The sequence below is a fragment of the Embiotoca jacksoni genome, unplaced genomic scaffold (assembly GCF_022577435.1).
Source record: "Embiotoca jacksoni isolate LCO1_2020_lvr unplaced genomic scaffold, fEmbJac1.0.p SCAF_15, whole genome shotgun sequence".
NCBI lineage: Eukaryota > Metazoa > Chordata > Actinopteri > Embiotocidae > Embiotoca > Embiotoca jacksoni.
In genome coordinates this window covers 11,456,544-11,469,041 of record NW_027185285.1, presented here as the reverse complement: position 1 = coordinate 11,469,041, position 12,498 = coordinate 11,456,544, and the positions used below count along the sequence as shown (strand labels likewise).

Below are 12,498 nucleotides of genomic sequence, written 5' to 3'. Positions count from 1 at the left end.
AGATACAGCGTGGTGGTGGAGGGGGAGCGAGGGAACCGACCGCACATCTACTGCTTGGAACAGCTGCTGCAGGAGGCTGTGAGTAAACTGGACATTTCACACATGCATGCCACATATATCTCTCTATTCCTCTATTTAGACATAAATGTTAGGACTCAGCCGAGATGAAAGCAGGCACAACATGAAGAAAAAGGAGACACCCCTCTTTCAGTCCCCGAGAACAACCCGCGACAATTGATTTTCAGTCCTTTTACAATGTTTATTTAATACTTTTCACTTCAGGATGTGCTGATGGCAAAACAATAAACAGAAGGAAAAGGAAGGTTTCCTCCTGATCTAACTTATTTAAAAAAAGAACCAAAAGACAAAGCACGACCATTTATCTTCACAAACAGGAGCAAACAGATTAAACAGAAAATGCCGCCCACCTCTACAGAACCTGGGCTGCTATCAGTGCATAGATATTTTACAGTACTCCCACAAAGGGACATGTTGACATGTTGGCTGACCAGCTGATTGGGGAAATAAAGAGCGGATAGTCACGTAGAAGCTGAGGAAACGCAGCCTTTATCCTGAAAGCATCCAGGCTGGAACCAATCAGCTGCCCAGAACACACTCACACAAAAAAAAAACCACACACGGGTAATAATACACAATGTTTGTACAACCTCAGGTCGTACTGCCATTCTGAGGACTTGGAACTTGGAAAAGTGAAAGCATTGTGCACACGTGTAACGGGAAATATGTTGTGGTGGTTGATGTCGTCTCGACATTCTGTATGTTCAGATCATCGATGTGAAGCCTCCATCCGTGCGCTATCTCCCGGAGGGCACACGCATCGCTGCCTACTGGAGCCAGCAGTACCGCTGCCTTTACCCCGGCAGTGTAGTCAATGGTGCGACAACAACACACACACACACACACACACACACAAACAAACACACACCACCTCCATGATATGATTTATCCTCACGTTACATGAACAGTTTGATTGTAGCTGGCAGCAGAAATAAATGTTAAAGATCTTGATATAACTGGTCTGGATTCTGTTCTTGTTCAACACTTTCTTAGTTTTGCTGTAGTCCACAATGAGAAACAATCTTGCAGTTCAAATCAAAACACGTCACATCAGCTGTTTTAATGTCGAAAACATGTCCAAATCAAGTGTTGACTGCTGACCTGTGGTTATTATTTTTTTGTCCCCAAACAGGAAGTTCGGATATTGACGAGAATGATGATCTTATCACGGTGGAGTTCGACGATGGCGACACAGGCCGCATCCCCCTCTCCCACATCAGACTGCTGCCACCAGACTACAAGATCCACTGTGAGAGCGCGCGCACACACACACACACACACACACACACACACACACACACACACACACTGTCATTGCACATTCATTTGTACATTTGAATGAAAATGAAGTGGTCTAAGGTACATGCAGCCATCTGCCAAATGAGGCTTAACATTGAGGACTGTAGTGTCTCCTAAGTGTTTCCCAGGACTGGTTAGAGTTCAGGCTTCATGAGTGTTCACGTCAAATACAGTGAAGGAAATAGGGCTTCCTGCGGAGATAAACAACATGAAGCACTTTGCTCCTTAAAAAAAAAAATGAATATTTAGTGAGCGCTGAGCCCTAAACGGCTCGGTACGTTAGTTTTTTTCTCTGTGGGTGCCTCTGTTGATTTCTGCACATCACAGGCTTGTATAAATATTTTTCCATTTCACAAGTGAGGTGCTTCCGACACGCTTCATAAGGGATTGAACACGGCAGAGTGCAACACACCTGCACAACGGTGTCATAAAACAGCCCAAAATCTCGGTTCAGATGAGACAACCCGTACTAGCAGACCTTTATTCAGTAGTTTTTGCTGTTTCTTGTTAAGAGTGAGAAGCGTGTCATGTGCGTCCTTCACAAAGAACTTTCAAAACTCTTCTGCTGTCTAGGCGCCGAGCCGTCCCCTGCGCTGCTCGTGGCCAGCTGCTCCAGGAGGAGGGTTCGCAAATGCAGCAAAGAGGGCAAAGAGGCGGGAACAAAGCCAGAGGACACCGCACCCAAGATCAAAGGAAAACCTGGTCGCAAACCAAAACCCAAACCAGGTGAGCTAAAACAATCTGCAGGAGTCATGGACGGTCTGGTTTTGTCACATTAAATTCTCATGTTCATTGAGGGAGAAAGCTTAAGTTCATCTTCACGCTACTTGCTTGATTTTATCAGTGAACCAGGTAGAATTAAGTGGTTTCACAGAAATGACTGACAATGACTGTTTACTACTTCAAAGAATTCAATGGAACCAGTAAAGAACATCTGCTCACACACTGGAGCCAGATGTGTCTTCATAGCATCATAAACATAAGAGGTGGATTTCACATTATTTGGCTCAGTGCTCACCGTGTAGTGTAATCACACTGTGCACCTTATGTATTTAATATTCACTTAATATTTGTTGGTATTGGGGGTGATACTAGAAATGAGTTCACTGCAGTTTGTTGCTTTCTTTGTTTTAATTATCATAGAGTTCATGAAAGAAGTAAAAGGCTGATCATCTTCTGATGAGTCATCTTTATAAATGAACAGAAGGTTCATCAGACATCTCATATTTGAGAATGTCTATCAACTGTGCTATCAGTTTAATGAATTTGCTCAAACAGCTGTTTTGTTGCTCTGTAAAGTTCAGACAGCTCTAGTTGTAACATAAGGCATGTTGTCGCTGGTCCGATTTGCTGACGCTGGCCGTGTTTCGACTGGGTAAGCACTTTTTGAATGCAAGTTTCATTTGAGAAATGTTTCCTTGCTGATTTGTCTGCCCCGCTCAGCATGTGAGGCTGCAGACCACAAAAATCATGAAGCCACACAATGAAAATGTCAGCACATCCAGCATAAACCCAGTTACACTGCTTTGGCTAACAAAAGCAAGTTATTAAATTCACTTTTCTTTTTTTCTCCTTCTTTTGCCCACAGAGGCCTCCATGAACGCAGATGTTCGGGAGAAAGCTGATCCTTCACCTTCCTCCGCCCAGTCTACAGAGAGACCCCCGGCTCCAGCCAAGCCGGCCCTGGAGAGGACCTCCTCTGTCCAGAAAACGGCTCAGGAGAAGCCGAGACCCGCATCCCGCCCAACGATGGGAACTCAGGCCAAAGCAGGGCGCAAGAGCTCCTCTACGTCCCCCACAAGTAGCCCTACGCTTCCCAGCCCGGTGCCCAGGAAGAGCAGCTCAACGCAGCCTCCTGCTCCTAAAACCTCCCGCTCCCTCCCACCCTCCCTCTACCCCTCCACCTATGGAAAAGTCCTGACTGTGGACCTGTACAGTGAGCCCAACCTCAGCTCGTACAACAGCCAGCGCAGGGACAGAGAGAACAACACCACCGTCAGTCCCACCATCAACAGGCCCATGTCGAGGACCAGTATGACGCCATCATCTACCGTACCCAAGCCGAGTGCTTCATCCACGCCCAGGTCCACTTCATCTTCCTCACCCAAAACCAAACCCTCCTCAGACCATCACGGCAGCTCCAGAACCAGCCTGAGCTCTGGACTCCTGCCCAGCCCCATCTCCATCTCCAGGCTGCCACCAGGCAAACTCAGCTCTTCCCTGACTCCCAGATCTTCATCATCATCATCTTCATTATCATCATCCTCTGCCCCCAGACCCAAACTCAAGATGCCATCAGACCAGCTGTCCTCCAGATCCAGCTCCATCTCCAGACCCAAGTCCAGCTCGGGGCAAAGTGACGGGGGCTCGGCAGTGAGGCGGAAGACCCTGTCAGCAGAACCCCTCGTTAAGCTCGACCATGAAGGCGTCACCTCCCCCAAAACCAAGAAGACCAAAGCTCTCATGATGCTCGAGGGTCGGGGTGTCCGGCGAGACCACACCCCCATCGCCACAGCCACGGCCAATCAGAAACCGCTAAAGGCTAAACTGAGAGCTCCAGATAGAGAAACTGGCCTGCCCGAGAAAGACTCCGCTTACAAAGCACCGATGCTGGCTAAGGAGAAGGCAGATAGCCGGGGAGGCGGTGGTAGAGGACCAGAGATGGACTTAAGAGAGGAGAAAACTAAAAAAGAGGAAAGAAAGGAGGTGGAGAAGAGAGAGGAGAGAAAGATGAAAGAGGAATCTCAGAGCAGCAGCAGCTCCGAGTCCGAGGAAGAGGGGGAGAAAGGGAAGATGAAGAAGAAGAAGAAGAAATGCACCTCAAGTTGCTCTTCCTCCTCTACATCCTGCTCTGGTTCCTCCTCATCTTCTTCATCATCATCCTCTTCATCATCCTCTTCATCGACTGATGACTCCTCGTGCAGCTCAGATGAAGAGAGAACCCCGACTCCTCCACCGTGCCTCGTCCAAAAGCCTCCAGCACCGGACAAACTTAAAGAAGAAGTGAAAGAGGAAGAAGTGGAGGTGAAGAAGGAGGCGGAGGTCAAAGTGGTGGAAGAGGAGCTGTCTCCTCCCTCGCGGTCCTCCTCCCCTTCCAGCTCTCCAGCTCCTGCTGCTCCTGCTGCCACTAAACCTGCCAAACCAGCTACCGGGAAGGGCTCCGGGCAAAGGGGTCGTCCTCCGAAACCGAAGCCCAGCGGAGGAGAGGGGAAGGCGGGGAGGCCAAAGCGGAGAGAGGGGGTCCACCTTCCTACCACCAAGGAGCTGGCTAAACGTCAGAGGCTTCCCAGTGTGGAGAACAGGCCCAAAATCTCTGCTTTCCTTCCAGCCAGACAGCTATGGAAGTGGTTTGGGAAACCCACTCAGGTGAGGAGAAAAATCTTTTATAAAAAGAACAAAACAAATCAACCTATATATTCATCCAAATGTCACTCCTTTCACTCTGAGACCAATCTTCTTTTCCTCTTCTGTTCCCCTCCAGAGACGCGGTATGAAGGGCAAAGCTAAGAAGCTCTTCTATAAGGCCATTGTACGTGGCCGAGAGATGATCCGCATCGGGGACTGTGCCGTGTTCCTGTCCGCTGGCCGGCCCAACCTGCCCTTCATTGGCCGCATCCAGAGCATGTGGGAGTCCTGGGGCAGCAACATGGTGGTCCGGGTCAACTGGTTCTATCATCCAGAGGAGACCAACCCTGGCAAGAAACTCACCGACAAGAAGGTGGTTGTTCATACTTAGTTACTTTGATCAAATAAACTGTAAAATATTTGTAACTAGCAGATCATTTATGAAGAAATATTTGACTTATTACACTGATTAAACCCTCTACAATCATTTTTCATTTTTTTTTTATTGATAACATAGTGATACTGTATCATTAAAAGGTCGTCATGACACTTGTAATTCATTCAAACCCATTTCATAAAAGAAACACTTGTCAGGCTGTAAGTTGAGTGTTTGATGACTTTCTTCCTTCATGTCCGACTGGTTTCGTCCTCAGAACTGGGATCAGATGTGCGGTCAGTCGTTACCAGCAGCTCTGCACTCGTCCATCCAGAGGAAAGACTTCATGGAGGTGAGAAGAACATGTATTATATTTTACCTGTGGTTTTCACTTCACATTTTTAGGCTTCCTATCCTGTGGCTTTTTATTCCAGTATGGAGACATCTCCTGCCAGAAAATTCTATTAAATGGTTTATCAGAGGAGAAGAAAAACCAGAACTGAACACATCAATAAATAATTATGAAATATAAAGATTTATACTTGCATAGACGTATACGCTTTTTTAAAATTTGTAATTAAAACTATAGGTAACTTATTATATTTTCAACTCCTCTGTTTTCCTATTACAGAGACAGGCAGGTATTTTTGGGTATCTGCCTGTGGCTCCGGGGTAAATCTAAAAACAGAACTTTATCTGCTGGGGTCAGCAATTGTGTTTCAGTGGTTGGCAGTTTTCCTAAATTCACACTGCCTTTAAGACACACTACATAAATATAATCAACTAATCAATATGCCAGCCTTTTTTTGACCAACGAATTGGAGTTTAAAGTTTTGCATCATATTTGCTTTTACACTCTTTTTTTTTTTATTATTATTATTTTTTTTAATGTTGTACTATATTTTGAGGGTTTCGGTTCTCCGTAGGGAACAACAGTTGAATGCAGTAAATTTCACTCAGAAAAGCCGCGGCTACCTGCCGATGTTTAATCAGCGACGCAGAGTATTTTCAGAATAAAAGCGTGTGTCTCTGTCTCAGCGAGCCCTCTACCAGTCGTCTCACAGCGACGAGAACGACGTGCAGACGGTCAGCCACAAGTGCCTGGTGGTGAGCGTGGAGGAGTACGAGCAGATGACCCACACTCGCCGCTACGCCGACAGCGAAGACCTCTACTACCTGGCCGGCACCTACGAACCCACCACTGGCATGATCTTCAACACAGACGGAGTCCCGGTCATCTGCTGAACCAACACAGAAACTCACTATGAAACCAAATCATGGCGCGACGTACTTTGGACCTCATTCGGAGTCAAACCTGTGGTCTAATCACTGATATTCATCCGTGACGGATCTCTACGAACTGACCCACTCTGATGCCGTGACGTACGTCAGACAGCTACTACTACAGAGACGGGAGACACTACAGACAGTATTAAAAGGAACACGTCACCTGAAACATTTGCACACACAAACTTAAGTGACACGTTGTTTTGCTTGTTGTGTTCGTGGGGAAGTTGCAGAACACACACGAGCGCCTCGGTCTCCTTTGACATGTAAATAATACCCTGCGTAAACAGACACACACGTATGCCCACACATGCACAAAAACAATGTAAATACTCACCCCACGTAACACAGTTCTATAGAGGAAAATATGAGTGTTTTATTTTCATGTAATAGATTTATGTCGGAGTACTTTTTTCTAAAGAGGTAAACAGTCGAAAAGCTTTAATGAACTGTGAATGATGAAACAGGAGAGAGAGGCCCGTGTCGGTCCGTCCGCCCCGACAGGACGGACAGACGGACGCGCACACACAGGTGTCCGCCGGTGTGACGTTGTGATTATGATGTTGCCGTGGTGATGTTACAGTCATGTTACAGTCATATAAATGTATCTACAGAACAGCAGGAGCGACAGACAAAGAGAGGAAGAGGCTCACAGAGAGAGAGAGGTAGACTCCTTCCATCGGTGTCCAACAGAGAGCAATTGAGAAATACACTTAAAGTCTAGCCTCCTTTAAGTTAACACCTTCGATTCCCCTTGACAAGCCTAACCCGGGCAGAAAAACTGCCCGTATGCTACTAAAACTTCGGACTCCCTCAGGGACTCAGGCTAAAGAGAGAGGAAGGAATCTTGTACTATTAAAAGCACTTCTCATTTCATCTTTGAGTTCCTTATTTTAAAGGAAAAATCCACCCTAAAAGAACACTGAAACAAAAGCAGCTGCCGCCGATGTGTCTTGTGTTGTGTTGTTTGCCCATTTTTGAGTTTAACAACACTTTTGAGGACAAATAGATCCCAGAGGAGGCAGAGACACGAGTATCTCCACAGCCACGAGATGTGGCGCCTTCAGGCCCGTCTGGAGGGTGTTGAAAAGCGCTCTTAAAAATGTATAACGCCTTTTCTTTTTTTGTTTGCAAGCAAAACCAAGGAAGAAAAAAAAAAAACACAACACTTGATCACAAAGTACGTCTGTGAATGCACTGAAGAGTACAAGCTGATGTACGAGCAGTGTCGGAGTCCCAGCGGGTGGATTTCTTCTTTCTTTTTTTTTTGTCAGGGTTGTAAACACTGCAGTCAGTCCGAGATGCATCAAGGTCGCGGCGCTGATATTCACCACCGAGCTGCCAGCCTTCATTAGATCAACGTAATTCAATTGTACCCCTCATCTCCCACACTTTGTGGTTCATTTTGTCTGCAGTGTTTGCAACCTCTAAATGTTCTTAGATTTTTTTTTTTTTTTTTTTTTGCTTCTGCTGTTTTTTTTTATGGACGTTCACCTTTATCCTGTCTAATCACATTTTGCCCTCCAAGCAATCTTGTTTGACCCGAGTGCACTTTGAATGAGCTCCGCTGCAGAGGAGACTCGCCCTGCGTTCCCAATCACGTACTATTTCTTTTTACTTTTAGTACGGATTACAGCTCCCCTTAAAAAGTATCTACTGTTGCATGTAGTATGTATACAATTGGGACGTACTACTCCATCATAAAAATGCATCTTGAGCTTTGACCCACTTTGTCATATCCGTCGCGATCCGTAGCGCGACATTTGTAGTAAAAAGGAAAAGGATGCGATCTGGAAAGAGTAAGGCTTCCTTTTAATGCTTCTTCTCCTCCTCCTTCCTTTTGCGGGCGCAGCATTAGCGCCACCGACTGTCTCGGCGGCTCGGTCGATGTAACATCTCTTCCGCTGCGCAAAGGATTGTGGGTCAGAAGAGCTCTAGTAACGTCCTGGCCTGCAGACTGCAAAAAACGACCGGATGTCGTAGGACATCCTGGTACTTTTGGCGTCCTACGTCTAACTTATTGGGACATACTAAATCTTTTTTGTTGTTTTTTTTGGGTCATCCTAAATAGTATGGTGGTATGGATATTGGAACGCAGGGTCGGTGACTGGGAGTGTCTTACGTCTTCCTTGTGTATCTACTAAACACTCCCGCCGCTGACTCTCCTCTGCATCCAGTGATTCCCCTTCACCAGATAAACCGACGCGCGAACACGTCCCTTCTAACACGTTCTTCTTTGTGGTTCTTTGTAGCTGCTTGTGAGTTTCTTCCATGTGCCTAGTTTAACCGTGTTATAGGGTGAGACTGTTGAATGTCGTGCTCAGGATTGTGAGTGTTTTGGGCAGCCTTACTCTCCCAGGCCTTATGATGATGATGATTCGCCAAATGTCTTTTGAGGTCCCGCCCACTTATCCCACCGTTATCCTCTTGGTTTTTATAGGTGCCGAGGAATTATCAGATAATTGCCGCCAGTCTGCTGACGGCGGGAAACGCCTTTCATCTTCTTGATTTATAGTTCAGATAACCTGCCGTTCCTGAGCTCTTCGCCCACCTAGTTATATTATTATGTACAAAGTTTGTATCACATATACAGTATAAAGTATACTGTGTGTACACAGTATATGTTACACTGTGTACATCTGTGATTATTAACCACGTTGCCCTCTCTCTGCTTTGCTCTGCTTGGCTGCAGAGATTGAAGATTGTCTTGTTGATATTCAATAGGTTTAATATTTTCTACTCTTTTGAGATCGTTTGCGTTTGTCTACATTTGTCAGATTTTTTTATGATGGTGTTTTTTTACTCACTCTGAGACAGCTGCGTGACGCCTGGAGGACAACCCGAGATGTTAATGTTGTTAATGTGGCATTTTTCTTGTTAAATGACAAAAGACGTCTGCCAGTATAGTAGCATTTCAGTGTGCATTTATATAATATTCAGACATGATAGTCACCCAGTAAAGGAAAGTTTGATAAAGTGCTGCTAGTCTGTTTGTATTTAAAGTAATTAACCAGGTACAGAGTGACTCTATGTTCTATTTTCTGAGGTTAGTCAAATCTTATCTGCTAAAGCCCCACATGCTCCTCCAGATGCTGCTCTTATGTCGGCTCCTTTCAGTCTGAACGCTGACACTCTGCGGTCAGAAGCCCGAAGCTTTTTAGAGGCAGCCGGCCAAAATGGATCTCCGGCCGGTGTGTGAGCCGGGGGAGCATCACGGATACACAGGTTGCACCGCTGTTTGCAGAGTGAACAAGTTAAAGTGCCCGTTATGAATGTTTGTTTACACCTGGAGCTGCTAAAGCACTTTTTTTCTCTCTGTCTGTCTCTGTGTGTGTGTGTGTGTGTGTGTGTGTGTGTGTGTGTGTGTGTGTGTGTGTGTGTGTGTCTGTCTCTGTCTGTCTGTGGGATGAAGGCAAGGCAACTGATAAGGCATCACGCGCTTATCTCCTGCTATCACCACACACACACACACACACACACACACACACACACACACACACACACACACACACACACACACACCTGTAACCCTTGAAGGTGTGTGTTATGGCCTTCCAGTCTCTATTTGCCCCCTATCTCTATCCAAAGCCCAGCCTGAGGCCTTCACACAGAGTCACACACATTCACACGTTCCCCACTTCGCCTTCACTTTCATTTGGTGCCATACGTTTTAAAAGGCTTGACTTTGTATAAATTCTGTTGAGCGTGTGTTGTTAGCTTGTCTTTTGAAAGAATTGTTTTTGCTGTGATTATTTTTTTCTTCACCTGTTATTTGTTTCTTTTTTGTTTGTTTTAATTTTTTTTTTTTTTTTTGCATGTTTCTGTCGTTTTTGTTTCCCCCTTGCTTCCCCTCTCTGAACAATCGTCCACGCCTCTAAAGCAATACTGCTGACAGGCACTGGGAGCTAGCTGCTAGAGAGAGAGAGGAATGGGAGAGAGAGAGAGAGAGAAAGAGAGAGAATGGGAGAGAGAGAGAGGTGGACTGGAGGCTGGTTCTTCGTCTGCTGTTCCTTCAGTATCGTTATCGTCCTGTTACAGAAAAAAAAAAAAAAAAAAAAAAAAGATTATTTTGAAAATAAAAAGAAAATCATCTAAGTTTTGTAAATGATCCTTCACCGTCGAGGGGAGAAAAAGCTATCAGAATATACTTTGTACACATGTCTAATCTTGTAAAAATGCAAAAAGAATACATTTTAGAGATAAATCTGAAACCAGATATATTCTGTCACCCTATACTATATGTGTAAGGACTGTTTTTTTTTCTTCTTTTTTTTTTTTTTTACAGACAGCAACCACGCTTATCAGTGTTTCTTTGAAATTGTTTTAGTAACTCAATATTTTATAGTTAATCAATAAACAGATGGAACTGTATTTCTTCTGTCTTCTGAGTCTCTGGCATGAAAACCAAACTTTTTTTTTTTTTTTTTGACTATTCAAGCTTTTCTGTTTTCTGATAACGGTGCTTTTAATTGCACTAATGTGCCCGTCAAACTGCCAAAACACCGACGCATACATTTGCAGGAAAATGAACACATTTTTATTTAGTGTTAGTTCGTCTAACTATCTTCACGTAGTACCTGAAAAGATATGTTAAAGGAATAGTTGGACATTTTGATGGTCTTAATATTTCTACATTAAATATCAAGCTACAACCAGCAGATAGTTTATCATAGCGTAATAATAATAAAAAAAAAAAAATGAATTGGCATGTTATATATTTTCTATTTAATTAACACAAAAACCAAAGTGCATCATTTTATCCACCAGGTTATCCCCATAACACTGAAACTTATTTTTAAAGGTTTTCTACACTTGTTATTATCAAGACAGTGCTGGTAGTTGGAGGTTGCCATCAGGCCCGCCGTTTCCTCCCGTTTCCAGACTTTATGCTAAGCTACGCTAACAGGCTGGCTGAAACTTAGACGTGATTGTGGCATCAATTATTTCTCGGTCTCGTCCAGAAAACAGATGTGCACATGAACATTCAGCCGATTGCACGTTTTGATCGTTCCCCTCCATCACCTCATCTCCTGCAGGTTGCACGTTCACCAGAGGAGGCAGCCCACTAAACCAACTGTTTTCTTTTTTTTTTCTTGTGCCTGGTTTCAGTTTGTGCAGACTGCTCCTTTAATCAATAGTGGACTCCATCAGGCCTCCATTTTGGCAGCCCGGTAATGAAGCTGCTGGTTGTGATAAAATGGAGGAAAGTTCAGCTTCCTCTGCTGAGCTGCAGAGCTGACCATGGAGACACATTTTCCACTGGTGACTGTTCATGACTCTGCCCTCAAAAAGCAGTTAAAAATATGTGTGTGTGTGTGTGTGTGTGTGTGTGTGTGTGTGTGTGTGTGTGTTGTGTGTTTGTCTTTTGAATTCCTGTGTGTCCACGTGTAATTAAATCTTTGCTGACATGAACTGAGTGTGTGTTCCTGTTTCACAGTGAGACATCTCTGTGTTTCCCCCAAAGGACCGGCATCAGCATACCTCAGAACCTGATGGGAGCTTCCTATGACACGCACGCACACACACACACACACACACACACACACACACACACACACACACACACACACACACACACTCTCCCCCTCCATCCTACCTCAGCATTGCCCTGCACATCCTCCTGTGGGTGTGTCGGTATGCTGCGCTCTGATTGGACGACATCACACAAACAGAGGCATTCTATTGGTTGAGGCTCCATTGCAGCGTAACCACAGGGGGCAGAAGGAGCCAAGATGAGAGTATGTGTGTTTGTGTGTTTGTGTGCGTGTGTCTTTGTAAATGTGAGTGTTTGAATTCCCCCCCTCCCTCTCACCACCACCACCTTTCTCGGCTCTTCTAGCAGCCGTGTGTGTGTGTGTGTGTGTGTGTGTGTGTGTGTGTGTGTGTGTGTGTGTTGCACACTGTTTCCCAGGAGACAGGTATCTGAGTGAGGGGGTGTTCAAATACACGCTGAGCACAACAGTTTGAAAAGCTTGTTATTCAGACTGGAGTCTCCTCACAGACTTTCACAACTCTGTGTTTGTCCTTCAACTCTGTTTTGTCAAAAAGAAAAACAAGTTTTCTGCATTAATTTATTTTCTAACAATACTTTCCATCTTCTTCACTCTTTCTTT

At 44.9% G+C, this 12,498-nt stretch overlaps 1 protein-coding gene across 2 annotated transcripts in view; it reads left to right on the top strand.

Moving 5' to 3' along the window:
- Positions 1–10,756, top strand: part of tnrc18 (trinucleotide repeat containing 18) — a 46,674-nt gene extending 35,918 nt beyond the window's left edge. For both annotated transcript variants that reach the window (XM_069149606.1, XM_069149607.1), the window contains exons 23-30: positions 3–78; positions 787–895; positions 1,211–1,327; positions 1,951–2,103; positions 2,966–4,743; positions 4,859–5,095; positions 5,376–5,450; positions 6,137–10,756. In XM_069149606.1, coding sequence (XP_069005707.1) covers positions 3–78; positions 787–895; positions 1,211–1,327; positions 1,951–2,103; positions 2,966–4,743; positions 4,859–5,095; positions 5,376–5,450; positions 6,137–6,343 — 2,752 coding nt within the window. In that variant the 3' untranslated portion in view covers positions 6,344–10,756. The remainder of the gene's footprint in view (positions 1–2; positions 79–786; positions 896–1,210; positions 1,328–1,950; positions 2,104–2,965; positions 4,744–4,858; positions 5,096–5,375; positions 5,451–6,136) is intronic.
- Positions 10,757–12,498: the final 1,742 nt, after the last annotated feature.